The 15438-nt window shown below is 31.7% G+C and overlaps 1 protein-coding gene and 1 long non-coding RNA gene across 2 annotated transcripts; one reads left to right on the top strand and one right to left on the bottom strand.

Annotated features, from left to right (window-relative positions):
- Window positions 1-1682: 1682 nt before the first annotated feature.
- LOC112748036 (probable protein S-acyltransferase 16) lies at window positions 1683-6378 on the top strand. Its single transcript, XM_025796246.3, has 7 exons — window positions 1683-2230; window positions 4325-4417; window positions 4508-4609; window positions 4787-4864; window positions 4976-5074; window positions 5160-5255; window positions 6013-6378. The coding sequence occupies exons 1-7, from the start codon at window positions 1940-1942 to the stop codon at window positions 6124-6126; spliced, it is 873 nt and encodes a 290-aa protein (XP_025652031.1). The 5' UTR covers window positions 1683-1939; the 3' UTR covers window positions 6127-6378.
- A 4800-nt stretch (window positions 6379-11178) lies between these two features.
- LOC140177908 (uncharacterized) lies at window positions 11179-12561 on the bottom strand. The gene is made up of 2 exons (XR_011869538.1): window positions 12006-12561; window positions 11179-11805 (listed from the first exon to the last, which is right to left on the bottom strand). It is a non-coding gene; the product is annotated as an uncharacterized lncRNA (long non-coding RNA).
- Window positions 12562-15438: the final 2877 nt, after the last annotated feature.

Here is a 15438-nt window from a genome sequence, read left to right as displayed (position 1 = left end):
TACACACTAAGTTGTAGGCCTCTAACTGCTTAGTCTATTTCTATCCTTGTTTGGAGACTAAGCCCACTTTATTTATTTTGTTTGTACTTAGATACTAGTCATTAATGAAGAATATATTACTAGTAGGTAGGAATGGATGTGGGTCAGATATTCGATGAGAGTTCATGGTTCGACTTGATTCGTTTTATTAAATAGGTTAGATTTGGATTTTTTCTAAAATTTATTAGTTAAAAAGGATAGGTTTTATGCTTTAGAAAAAAGCTTATAAAATTCGTTGAGTCACTCATCAAAATATTATTTTATAAAAAAATAAATTATTTTTAGTTTAGACTTTCAACCATAGATATCAAAACCGAATCGATAATTAATTCGATCAGAGCACTAGGTCACTAGGTTATTAGTTCAACCGTTGGATCAGTGTTTCGACTTGATTATTAAGTTGGTCTGATGTTTGGACGGTTCAAAAAGTGGTTTGGTTTGATCAACTGACTGGATTTTTGGTTGAACCGGTCAGATCGAACCGAATCTGATAATTATACTTTTAACTATTTACTTATATTAAATACGAAATAAAAGTTTATAGTTTGTAAATATGCTTATAATATGTGACTAATAACTATTGATATATAAATGATCATGTTTTACAAATTATAAATTTTAGAATGTATTTAATGTCAATTTAAAATTTTTAAATTTATTATTTTGAATTATAATTCATGAAATATATCACTATTTACGCGGTCAATATAAAAACTAAGGTAGTTATTTTTTATTAATATAGCATTATATAATTAGATAACGTGTAAAATTATTTTATATTAACAATGCAGAGACAAATCTACTTATAAGAGGGTGGAGGCAAGTGCTCCCACAAAAAATTATAATTCCTTTACTTATATATGAATATATAATAGATGCCACTATTAGTTTAATTATTTGTCCCTGTTATTAAAATAATTTTAAATTACTTTTATTTTAAATTTTAAAATGTATTTCTATAGGTAAGTTTTAGTGATTTATTTGTTGTTTAACTATTTAATTTTAACTAAAAAAAATACAATGATCAATCTTTTTTGTATCTTAAAAAAATATAATAATCTTATTATTCTATTTATTTATTTTTCTAAAAAAATGACTTTTTTAATTAAAGATAATAAAAAAATAGAAATTAAATATATTATTTTTAAATTCAAATAAAATAAAAAAATTTAATCGCCGAAAAAATTATTATTATCACAACAAAAAATAAATATTTTTAATATTATACTAAAGAAAATAAATTTAATATTACGATTGTTGGTGTTGTATAAATATTATAACAAGGATTGTGTCCTTAACCTTGCTACATTTCTCTCCACTTAACCAAACTTATCTTTTGTCATAACACATGCTAATAATTATATATATGGCATGAATGCATTGTTTATAAATTACACTTTATATATAATTTAATTATCATAGACTCAGTAATACTATTGTATTATAATTTTATAATATTGTATTATATATTATATTATATTAAACTATAAAATTATTATTTATTTTTATTATTTAAATATTTATTTTATTATAATTTTGTATATTTAACTTTTTATTTAATTATTATTAGGTCAAATAATTTAACCAATAATTTATCACTCAAATTGAAAATATAAAATTGTAAAAACAGAAACAAAAACCTTATTTAAGAAAAAAAAAATAATCTCTCTGGGTTAGACATTGATTGATAATGATGATTTTAGGAATGAGCAGTTCCATAGTTGCATCCCATCGCACACAGAAAAAGAAAGAGTGAAATTAAAGGCAACGGCACCGTCTAGACTCATAACTTCGGACACAGGTCATCATCAGTCATCTATCATTATTCATCTCTCTCTCTCTTTTTCTCGCGGAGACGCCGTCGTTTTGCACTAAACGCCGGTGCCTCCGCCCCCTTCCTATGGCCGAGAAATCCAAGCACCTGCGTCGTTTCCGCTGGTCGCTGCCGGTGAGCCTCGTCATTTTGTCCATCGCCTACATCTATGCCTCCACCGTCTTCGTCTTCGTAGACCGGTGGTTCGGTCTCCTCTCCTCTCCCGGCCTCATAAACAGCGCCGTTTTCACCGCTCTTGCCGCCATGTGCGTCCTCACCTACCGCCGCGCCATCTCCACCGATCCCGGCCACGTCCCCGCCACCTACATGCCCGACGTTGAAGATTCCGAATCACCAATCCACGAGATCAAGCGCAAGGTTTTCCCAAACTTTCTCATTTACTCACTTTGCATATCTTGATTCCGTTGCGAGATTGAACTTTTATGATAGACCTACTTTAGATACTTATTGTTGAAATATTGTAGATTTTAATGTTATGCATATTCTGTGCGGCATTTTGGGAGGGTTGAGGTTTCTTGTTAAAAAGAGAACATAAATATTGGAAATTGAATATTAAGCTGAAATTGATATTGGGTTTGGTTTGGGTTTGAGTTTGTGGGTATTGCGAGTTCGTGATATGTGAGAGTGGCGGTAGTAGAAAGTTTAGTGAGCTTTCAGTTTCAATATGAAGCATGCGTCCGTGGCTGATTGGGAAGTAGTGATGTTTGTGAGGCTTAGGGTTCTAGAACAGACGTTATGTGGTTAAAATGTGTTGTCTTTTCTGGTAGAATGCTTTCGTCTTAACTGGAGTGAGTTACTTAGATGATGTTGTGGAAATGCTGCTTTGGTTGTTTTGGTGTGATGGTTTCTGTTCTATGGCCATGGTGCATTTACAGCAAAGGATTATCTAGTCAAGGTTTTGCTGTTTGGTGCAATGATGCAAGCTCTTGTATATTGGTTTTATTTTATTATTTGGTTGCTAGGGCACAAAAGTGCAAGCTTTTACAAGTTGGTGTTGTGTTGTCATGATGTGAGATAATTTTTTCCATTTGAAAAGGTTAATAATTGTGTTGTGTTCTTGGCTGGAATGAATGATCTTCCATATCTGATATGACTGTTAAGGTGTAATGGAAATGATTTTGAGGTTGTTGGTTTTGGCTAGCAATTAAAATTTGTTGTTATTCTCCATTAAATGATTTCATTTATCTTCTTTTTTAGCCAAAGCATTTTGTTGTTTCATTTCAGAGTTTAATACTCTAGAAGTTAGAGAATATAGATTCTTTGGTGGAATGTAATGTTTGGAAAGTGGAAACCAATTTTAATTTGTCAATCAGAAATAAAGAATTTAAGGATTTATACAGCTTGAAATGATCTTTTGAGCAATTTGATTGGAGAGATTATTGTTCAATGCTTCAACACAATACAGTGAAATTGAAAACGCTTCCAATGCATTGTTTCTGATAGTATTCGTGGTCTGAGGCTTGAATTAGTGAGTATTAGAGATTGAATGAACATAGGGTAGTGCTGAGAGAAAACCAGAATTGGAGAACAGAGAGAGAAGAGTAGAAAAACGTGTATTGCAAGTAATGAGTGTGTTGATACCAAAGAGGAGTGATGTCCAGTTTATATAGGACACTCATGTTACACATTATATCTCATACACCTGCCCACAGTAGTATAGCAGCTGGGCACTAACATAACAGACTCAACTTTCCACTAATAGCACTAACAGATTTTATACTACTCTAACTACCATTACCTTTGATAGTTTCTATGTTTACATTAGATGTGATGACATGGATAAGAGTGGGTTTAGTCTGTTGCTGATTGTTCCTAAATTTCTTTCTATTTGAATCTGATGGAATAGAAGACGAAAAAAAAAAAATTGAAAAACACTTCCCCAGCCCCAAAAAAGAAAAAAGTAAATGAAAGTAAAAAAAAAAAGGAACATTGCCAAAACATAAACCACTTTAGTGCAGTGCTTGAAGGTGAACATTGAGGCATGCTATCAGTCAGAAATTAATCTATAGTCAAACTTTTGATTTAACTCCTGAAAACTAACGAGTTCCTAACACTAGGACAAGGAATTGTGATAACTCACGTCTTGCAACTATGCTTTGCTAATTAAAAAGCTATCTCATCTATCCAATCTCATAACCATGGCTATAAGTTTGATTGGTTTAGCCCAGCCTTGTTTCCTGTCTTTCTGCCTTTTGATGGTCAATATGCTTATGAACTGCAGAATCATGTGGAGTCCTTGAAATCAGGATATTATCTTTTGTGCTCCTTATTGAATCTTTTTCGTCTAAACATGACTATGAAATTATTTAGAGATGTTAACAATTTGAATTTTTACTCTTGAAAGAAAGGAATAATGTATTCTTGATCTTACAATAATTTCCATAAACAAGTTGTTTATTAATATTGAGCATCATGAACTTTTGTCTGACGGTGCTTTGGGTCTGCAAGCAGAGTGGAGATCTGCGATATTGCCAAAAATGTTCACACTATAAGCCTCCCCGTGCACATCATTGTCGGATTTGCAAAAGATGTGTGCTTCGAATGGTATGCATGATTTCATTATTTGAATTATCATTCAAGGTTTGTCTCGGATTTTCTAAATAATGACAAGAAGTTTCATGTCTTGGTTGTAAGGATCACCATTGCATTTGGATAAATAACTGTGTCGGCCATGCAAACTATAAGGTCTTCTTCATCTTTGTCTTGTATGCTGTAATTGCATGCATCTACTCCCTGGTATGTCACATATTTCATTATCTGCACGAGTTTGTTTTCATTTTGATTATGACTTATATTAAACTCTATTTGCATGAATGTAACATGGGGCCTGATTTAGTTTCCTAGCGGTGCTTGATTTGGTGGTTTTGCTTGGGCTGACAATCTTTTCGTTTTCCATATCTCACAACTTTGTAGGTCTTACTTGTTGGAAGTCTAGCTTATGATGGCGTTCAGGATGATGATAAAAGTGGCGGCTCTTTCAGAACTGTATATGTAAGTTCTGCTAAGGGTTATTTTATATATAAATCTATTTTTGATGGAAAAGTACTCCTTATCTAAACTCCAATTTTGTTTCTTATGAAATTCATCCTTTTTATTTTCCAGGTTGTTTCGGGCCTCTTGCTGGTCCCTTTATCTATAGCATTATGTGTGCTTTTAGTATGGCATGTCTATCTCATCTTACATAACAAGACTACGATAGAGGTTATTAGATGTTTTCAGTTCTGCATTGTTATTTGTTGTATTAGCCTGATATTAACTTTTATTAAACGGGCAATCTTGTTCGCAGTATTATGAAGGAGTGAGAGCTCTGTGGCTTGCTGAGAAAGGTGGAAGTATCTATAAACATCCATATGACCTTGGCCCATATGAGAATTTGACTTCTGTAAGAGCTGAAGAATTCTATTTTAGTATTTTAACTCTTTGCAACCATTAGGTCATCTTCTTTCTCCACTTGTTTCATCTTGATCATGATGGATGACTTTATAGATTGAATTCAGGTTTAACATTTTCCATTGATTATCCTAGTCATTATTAGCTAGGGCTAAATGCACATATACTGAATGTTTTAGGAAGGTCATGAAGATTTGGTAGGCTTTTTTAGATTACCGGTCTACTTCTTAACAGAACCTGTCTATATTGCCTTACAGGGAACTATTAAGTAGCTTGGTTATTTCATATTTCTATATAAAAAAAATTCTAATATCTGTAGTTGTAATTCATTATGGTTCAAAGTTTTTCTTTGTCACAGCAGTTCACTAATTGTTGGAAATCATGATAGAATTGAATCGTATCAGAGAGTATCAAATATGATCTTAGTTCTAGTTTTGAAGTTTATCATTATTTTCTTATTAGTATTATTAGGGTTTTACTATTATTATAAACAGAGGCTAGTATTTTCTCTTTAACACATTACATAAGATTAATATATTCTCTCTCTCATTCGCTCTTTACTCTATTATTTTCCTGGTTAATCATGGATTTTAGTACTAATACAGGTTTCTAATGTACAAAATCTATTGCTTCTCTTTCTTCTTTGGATGTGCTCCTTTTTGTTAGTTTATCAGTTAGCTCAGTTTATTAATTGCCCCTAATAATTGAAAATTATTTTTATAATGACATAATATCTCATTTTAACGCAGGTTTTGGGTCCAAATATCCTTAGCTGGCTATGGCCTACGGCAGGCCATATAGGTTCTGGACTTAAGTTCCGCACCGGCTACGATGTTGTGCAAGGAGCATCAACATCCAAATGAAGTTTTGATCCAAATGAAGTTTTGATGTTGCTTCATCATGGGCATTGTTTTGCGAAACAGATGATAAGCGAAAAAGAACAACGATCGAAATTAAATGGAAAGGGAAGCTCCTGTACTTCCTCTCCAGAGTTTCCTGATACAAGGAATTCATTAACCATGTTTGTACACACCACAGTTTGTTGTAAAGAAACTAATAAATTTATAATTCATCAAAATATGAAAAAAAGTAACCAATGTTTAGAGGTTTACCTATCTGCTGCTTTTTTTTCTTTCCTTTTTGATGTATAATTATCTCAAGTTATTTTAATGTCTAATATTACTAAAAAAAAAAAATAGGCTAAACTGTCTTACGAGAGAAATGACCTTTTTTGAACATACTAAAATAAAAGTAAAATTAGCTAGCATAAATTGTCTCCATATGAGTTTCGATTCCAATTTGCCATTAATAATACTTTGGTCTGCTAAGAATTATTAATTTGCTGTCTCAACCACTGGATGCATCTCTTTCACAAATAGTTTAATATCCAAAATATTTTTTAACATCTTTAGTGACTGCTCTTGTGATAGGCTTCATAGAAATGTTATAATCTCCATATTGCACTCTGGAGTTTGTACAACATTGGTAATTTATTCGCACTGAACATGTCAAGAAAGTTGAGTGATGACAAAGCAAATTAGTTATAAACACGATGCAGCAAGTGTCGAGGTTCCTGTTTTGTATATGTGGCAATTTATTGGTTAAGGACAAATATTTAAATGAAACTCGAATTTGTAACAGATTAGTCATTTGCGTGTTATGAAACTCGAATTTGCAACAGATTAGTCATTTGTCTGTGGGAAAAAAAAAAAGTATAAAGACCATGCGAGGCATCTACAATAGCCGAAGTGTAGCCGTTCAATAGCGGAATTGAGTATGCAATGCACTAATATATATGCCTATCTGGATATTGATAAACGTAACCATTTTTTGTTCTTAATTGCAATGCTCTCTTTCTACATAATGTACCGAAAAGTTCATGAGTATTTTGAAAGTATATTTAATACTTGCTCTAACAATGTGTGGTTGTATATGCTCATGCTCATGCTCATGCTCATGGAGTACTCTTAAATTTGAAGCAACAATATCATATTTTGGTGTATTCAAATTCCAGCAGGATGATTCCCAGGAGAAATATGTACCAACTACCAACTGAACTATCGAGAGATAGTTAGGTACATTAGTGTTGAGGTCAAGTTCTTTGTTCACTGTTGTCTTTCTCAGCCATCATTAGGATATTTGGTGTATTTTGCCAAATTGAGTTTATAGAAGTTTATATTCAATGATACTAAATTTGCGAGATAAATCTCTTGGATATTTGTGAAGCTTTGGTAAATTTTAGTGAAAAAATTTGACTAGTAAATATTTTAAAAAATATTTTACTTATGTATTATTTTTTTTAAAATAAGAAATAGATATTTATTGATGCAAATAAGGTTATAATTAGGATCACTTGAAAGTTTTTTATTTATATAATTAAGAAACTTTAATATCTCTAGCTATCGCAAATATGGAAGTTGTGTAACTACACAACTATCATTTCCCAAGAGGATAGTATCTTAGCAGATAAAGCTCCACTTTGTATGAGGACTACGCAAAATGATCACATTTTCATGAAACAATATTCATTTTGCGGAGAGACAGAACTGGCGACACCACTCGCATCAATGTGGTTTAGGGTTGAGTGATAATGTTAGTATAATCCCCATACTTAATTGGTCATAAAATCATTTATTCATATAAATGATGCTATCATATTTTTTATCTCTCAAACTCACTAACACTCATAATAATAAGGAGAGAATCATTTAAAACAATCAGTAAGTATTTTGATTCATGGAGAGATAGATAACAACATACATATGAAGTCTTTATATAAGCCATGCTTCTTACTAAAATAATAATTTATGAATCACAATTCAATTTTGTAATGACCACTATTTTATGAGTTGGCTTCATGAATCTTCTTTCACTTTGTATTCATGTAGTTTCTATAATCTTCTTGACTTCCAATTTCAATTCAATTTGATTTTGAATTTCTTCAATGTTATAGAATGTTGTAGTTGTACTACTCTCTTGAATGTTCTTCAAAAATCTTCAAGCTTCCAACGTCTTCTAGTAAATAGATGATTATTGTTTTCAACTCAAACTTTGCTTCTTCAATTCTTTAACCATGTTTCATGAATATTCTGGTCCATGCAAGTTGATTTAAAATTTTTAATCAACATTGCCTCCCTTAAATCAAACTTGCAGAATTAATCATTCCAAACATCTTCAATTTGTAAAATAACTTGGTCTTCAATGGCTTTGTAAATATATCAGCAACTTATTCTTTAGTTGGACAGTACTCGATCACAACTTCTTTCTTATTTACCAATTCTCTAATTTTATGAACCCGACTATCAATATGCTTCGATCTTCCATGAAATACTGAATTTTTGCAAAGTGCAATAGCTGACTTGTTATCACAAAATATTGTTGTTGAAGTACTTTGTTTCTCGTTCAATTCCTCAAGAATTCTTCTTAGCCAAACTACTTGCGTTGTACAACTTGCTGCTGCTATACATTCTGCTTCTGTTATAGAGAGAGCAACTACAGGTTGTTTCTTTAAAGACCATGAAATTGCACCAGAACCAAGATGAAATACAAATCCTGAATTGCTTTTTCTTGTTTCTTTGATATATCGAAAAATTCTTTTTGCCGCTTGCAAATGGTTGGTACAAGGTTCCTCCATGAATCTGCTAAGTAAACCAACTTCAAACACAATATCTGGTCTAGTCGCAATCAAGTACCTTAGACTTTCAATCAAGCTTTTGTAATATGTAGGATTTACTGCTCTTCCTTTATCTTCTCTTAGTAACTTGAACTTCTCTTCGATTGGAGTAGGAACTAGCTTTGAATGTTGCATTTGAAATTTTTTCAAAATATTATTTGCATATTTCTTCTGAGAAATGAAAATACCATCATCTCTTTGAACCACTTCAATGCCAAGAAAGTAAGACATCAAGCCCATATCTATCATTTCAAAGTGTTTTATCATAGCCTCCCTGAATTATGCAATTATCTTCAAATTATTCACAGTAAAGATCAAATCATCAACATAAAGACACACGATCAAGATATCTCCAGGTTCAACGAACTTGATATAAAAAGTATGCTCAAACGGATATCTTCTGAAAATATTCTCAATGAAATAAGAATCAATCTTCTTATACCACGCTCTTGGTGCTTGCTTTAACCCGTACAAAGCTTTCTTCAATTTGTAAACTTTATCTTCTTTTTCAAGAACTTCATATCCTGTAGGTTGCTCAACATACACATCTTCTTCTAAATTGCCATTTAGAAATGCAGACTTAACATCCATTTGATGTATCTTCCACTTATTTTGAGCCGAGAGTGAAATAATCATACGAATAGTGTCTAATCTTGCAACAGGAGCAAATACATCAAAATAATCGATACTTGGCTTTTGTTTGTATCCCTTAGTAACTAATCTTGCTTTGAAATGATCAACTTCACCGTTGGTTTGTACTTAGTTTTGTAAACCCACTTTACTCCAATTGGCTTCTTATCTGCTGGTAAATCTGTCAGCTCCCATGTGTCATTCTTCTCAATGGCATGAATCTCTTCATCTATTGCTTTCTTCCAATTGTTGTTTTTAGATGTTTCTTCAAAGTTCAATAGCTCACAATCTGAAAATAGAGCAATGTTTATGATTTTTTCATCAGACGGATCGTTGTCATTGCCAATTTCATAATCTGCTAATCTAACAGGTAGTCTCCGCTTTCTTTGTGATCTTTTAGATGATTCTGGTTGTTTGGTTGTGTCTGGTTGCCTTTCTTCTACTTCATCACATGTATTTGGAATTATAGTCAGTTGCTTTTCTGTCTTTGTGTTCCAGTCCCACATGTCTTTCTCATCGAACGTCACATCACTGCTGATGATTACTTTCTTTGTTTCTAGATTGTACAACTTGTATGCTTTTGAGTCTATGCTATAGCCAATAAAGATACACTTCTCTCCTTTGTCATCTAACTTTTTTCTTAATTGATCTGGTACGTGGGCATAAGCAATACACCCAAAGACTCTAAAATGATGGATGGAAGGCCGCTTTCCACTCCAAGCTTCCTCTAGAGTTTTATCACGAACACTTTTTGTTGGACACCTGTTTAAAATATGAACTGCTGTTGGGACTACTTCTGCCCAAAACTCTTTAGGCATTTGTTTTGATTTGAGCATGCATCTGACCATATCCATGATGGTTCTATTTTTTCTTTCAGCAACTCCATTTTTTTTGAGGAGTATGTCTAGTTGTTAGTTGATGTTGAATCCTGGGTTACTTAAAGTATTCTGAACATGAAAGATACTCTATTCCTCTGTCTATTCTGAGGATTTTGATTTTACAGCCACTTTGTTTTTCGACAAACACCTTGAATGTCTTAAAGACATCACATGCTTCTAATTTCTGTTTCAGAAAGCATATCCATGTATATCTACTAAAATCATCAATAAAAGTGATAAAGTACCTGCTACCACCATTACTTGGAACTTTTACAGAATAGAGATCTGAATACACAATTTCAAATAATCTTCTGGCTCTCCATGACTTTCCTGTAGGGAATGGATCTCTGTGCTTCTTTCCCAGTTGACAAATCTCACAAATACAGTTGGGAATATAAATCCGTGGTAGACCAGAAACAAGTCTTTTTCTTGACAGGTAGTTTAGGCCAGGAAAATAAAAATGTCCAAACCGCATGTGCCACAGCCAGTTATCATCATCACAGAGCTCATGCAAGAGGGATTAAGATGTTTAATTTTTAATGGAAACATTCTTTTTAAAGTCATCTTTGCCTTATTTATGAACCGTCCATTGTTGTCAAATACAGTGCAATATCCACGATAAGTTATCATCTTATATCCCTTCTCAGATAATTTTCCCATACTCAGTAAATTGTAATTAAGTTCAGGAGCATAGAAAATATCAGAAATATAACTCAGAGAACCATCCTTCAATCTAATTGGTATGTGCATTTTTCCTTCAATAGGGATCTTTGTACTATTACCAAACTTCAATAATAGTTTAATTGAATCATCTAGAGAAGAAAATAACTCCTTTCTACCAGACATATGATTACTGCAAGCATTATCCAAGTACTATATATTTTTATCTTCAGCACATGAATTACTTGTAAAAAATAAAGTTTGAGTACCCGGATTGTTATCAGTATTTTGATGCTATTTTTCTACAACGTGTGTATGATTGTTATTCATCATTTTGAATCTGCAATTTGCTGCTTTGTGTCTATACTTTCCACAATGAAAGTAGTTGAACTTAGTTCTTTCTTAATAAAAATTGCCTCGACCTCTTCCTCGGTTGACAGGCCTGAAATTCATTCCATCTATTCCTTGATTAGGTGGTGTAAAATTATTATAACTTCCTTGGTTGTAATTGCCACGACCTCTACCTCTAAAACTTCCTCTACCTCTATTTTGAAGATTGAAACCACGTCATCGTCCTTCTTGTGTATGGCTTCATTCTGCAACATTGCTTAAATTCACTCAGCTTTTCAGGGCTTCCTCGGTTAATTTTTCTGGCTTCTCCAGTATTCTACTGATGTGACTTTCCATGATTCCTTACAACTCTGCAATCATTATAGTATCCATATCGTGGGACTTTAGTATCGTAGTCACCACATGGTCATACTTCATCGTTATGGTGCGAAGAATTTTCTCCACCATTTTGCTATCAGGCATATCTTCTCCATAGACTCTCATTTTATTGATAAGATCTATAATACGAGTAAAATATTGCTCAACAGTTACTGAAATAGACATCTTGTACCTTTCATATTCTCTTTTCAAAGACTGTAACTTTACTTTCTGATCTTTATCTACGCCTTTATATGACAGCTTCAACGTGTTCCTTGCTTCTTTTGCACTTTTGGCATTTGCTATTTTGTCAAACACTGTATAATCTACTCCTTGATGAATTTGAGATAGCGCCAATTGATCTCTCCTCTGTTGGGCAGCATCTGCTCCTTCTTGCAAACCTGGTTTAATGAAATTCCACAGGTTCTGGGCCTTCAAATGCTAGACATCAAAGTCTCCCAATAACTATAATCAAGTTTTCCATCTAACTTGGGACCGGACCACACAATATTGAAAGTGTTTGCCATACCGACTCTATGAATAAACAACTATGCGAGAACTCTCTCATAAACTTTCAAACACCAGGCGCTGGATTAACCAGCTCTGATACCAAATGTAAGTAGAATACCCACATTTAATTGGCTTTAGGATCACTCACTCATATAAATGACGCAATCATATTTTTCATCTCTCAAACTCACTAACACTCATAATAATGAGAGAAATTTTTGAAACAAACACTAAGTATTTTGATTCATGGAGAGATAGATAACAACATACATATGAAGCCTTTATATAGGCAATGCTTCCTACTAAAATAATAATTTATGAATTACAACTCAATTTCGTAATGACCACTATTTTATGAGTTGACTTCATGAATCTTCTTTCAACTTGTATTCATGTAGTTTCTATAATCTTCTCATTTGCTTGATTCCAATTTCAATTCAATTTGATTTTGAATTTTTTCAATGTTGTAGAATGTTGTAGTTGTACTACTGTCTTAAATGTTCTTAAAAAATCTTCAAGCTTCCAACATCTTCTAGTAAATAGATGATTATTATTTTCAACTCAAACTTTGCTTCTTCAATAATTGTTTAACCATGTTTCATGAAAATTCTAGTCCATGCAAATTAATTTAAAATTTTTAATCAATAGATATAAAAAGTTAAAAACCATAAAAATGTGTTTAGTTTGAACTTTTTTTTCGTTTGTAAAATTTTATTAAAAAAAGTTAAAATAATAAAATTTTACTCTCTCTCTCTCTCTCTCTCTCTATATATATATATATATATATATATATATATATATATATATATTATTTTTTTTAAGAATTTTAAAATCTAAAAATAGTGAAAATGAAAAAATGGAAGGAGTATTGAAATTCTCCTTTCTATGGCAATTTTGTATATTAAAAGAAAAGCTCGTGATTATTTCTAGATATAAGGATATTGTGTCTGAACATATTCCAAAATGTTCCCATTCATTTGAATATTGAAACGAGTTTCATTATATGAGGAGACAGGAGTTTTCTCATGTCATCGACAAATTGACGATGAAATTTAAATTGAAGAGGCAAAAAAATTTTAGATAAGAAATTAAGAAATTATGTTCTTGCTATACGTGAGAAGACATGATACAATTCAATATTATCTTCTTTGTAATGGTTTCTTATAATTTCGACACAAAAATGGGGAGTAGTACATAGGAAATATCGTCTGTACACTGATTACCTTCTTTCGATATTGCTATCAAAGACTAATTAATTTTCATAATTTGTTCCAAAAATAAGAGCAGATACATGTGAAGATAGCCAAAAATTTTTTATATGTATAAATTTGAGGTGTTAAAAATTTAACACTCGCATTGATGAGTAAATTATTATTGTGGAGCTCACCATCTGAATTATTACAGAAAAGAACATTAACTAGAGTACAAAATTTCAAAATTTATGTCTCATTTAAATTAGACTTGGAGACAAACCTTCTATTCTATATTAGTTCAACTTTTTGTTGCCGTGATAAAAAAAATTTTGTTTAAAAATTATTATTAATTAATAAAATTACATTAGTTTGTTAAAAATTTTGTTTTATCAATTTGAACAACATAAATTTAATTTATTCTATGTAACAAAAAAATACAATGTCTTTAAAATCTTGTTTGTAAAATTTTTTAATAAAATTATTTTTTTTCTTGCATAAATTTAATGTAATGATGGAAAAAAAATTAAAAAATAGTATTATTGACTGATTACGAATATGATCGAGACACTTAATATGTAGTTAGTAGTAATACCAGGATCACTAGATATCGTTCAGATACTTCAAAGTTTTTTGGGTTTGATTCTCTTTATATTTTACTCTAGTATTAACAGATTTTTTTTTTTTTTTGTAGTAATTCGACCGACAAAACCAACGGAGTGGCTGATGATCCCAACAAAATCGAAGAAAATTGGGATTCAGACGAAGAGACATCACCTAAAAAAGTAAAATCAAAACGAGGTGGTGGTCAAGGAAAAGGAAAGTCGAGTGATACCACTTTATCATTAAAAAAACATAGTCTACTCAACATCGTCATGGGCACAGATCCTAAAAAAATGCAAAAGACCCAAACCTCCCTACTTCAAAGGCGTGTATATTTATATATGTCTTTTATTTTGACTATGTAGTAGTTTATTCACTCTTCTATATTATAGTCGACGCAATCAAAACCTAGATCCAAGTCCCATTGTTAGATAAAGTTAATTAGCCCATCAATGTGGATGTATAGGTAAAAAAAACTTGCACCTAAAGCTACTCAGATGGCTAGCATTCATCCTTCTTCTACTCCAAATTCAAGTGCACCATCCACAGTTGTCTCTCAGGCTTCAACTACCTCTCCTCTGGTAAGCTATTTACTTTGATGTAATATCTTCTTTCTTAAACATGTTTATTTTGTTAACATTTTTTCAGGTTAGCTACATGCCTTTTCCAAGAATAAAAAAGAGAAAAGAGAGAAAAGAAAAAGCAAGAAAAAAAGAGAAATATTGATGAAAAGAAAAAGAGTTTAAGTTGCAAAGCTCTGAACATCAATAGTTGAGATCCAAGTATGTGCTTGGAGTATCTATTATACAAGTGGTTCCCATGTTCTCCTTGAAGTCAGCAACGTGATTCCTTTATATTTAAATTCAAACAAATAAATAGAAGAGATACTATTAGGTTTTACTTTAATTTTTGAATCAATTAGGATTAAAACTATAAAAAGGGAATAGATTTGTTACTCGGCTCTCTCTCTTCTTTTGCATTTCTCAGTTTACACTTTTTACACTTTTAGGATTTTCTCTGCACCATAAACAACTAAATTTTTATTGTTAAGATTAGGAGTTCTGTTTATTTTGATAGATTAATGCTATTGTTCTTCTACTTTTAATTAATGCATTGATTTCTATTCAAGAATTGGATTCGTTCTTCATCCTAAGGATTAGAATATATTGGAAAATAACCCTAATCTAAATTGAATCCCTTTAAATCTTGGAAAAGTTAAATCATTAGAATTAAAGCTTGAAACTATTTTCTCATAATTTTTCAATTATCTGGATTTAATGTGATACATGACATATAATTGGATAATTTCTAGGTTTTTAAGAA

The sequence above is a fragment of the Arachis hypogaea genome, chromosome 2, assembly GCF_003086295.3.
Source record: "Arachis hypogaea cultivar Tifrunner chromosome 2, arahy.Tifrunner.gnm2.J5K5, whole genome shotgun sequence".
Lineage (NCBI taxonomy): Eukaryota > Viridiplantae > Streptophyta > Magnoliopsida > Fabales > Fabaceae > Arachis > Arachis hypogaea.
The sequence above is the reverse complement of the archived record's forward strand: the minus strand, read 5'-3'. Positions and strand labels throughout refer to the sequence as shown.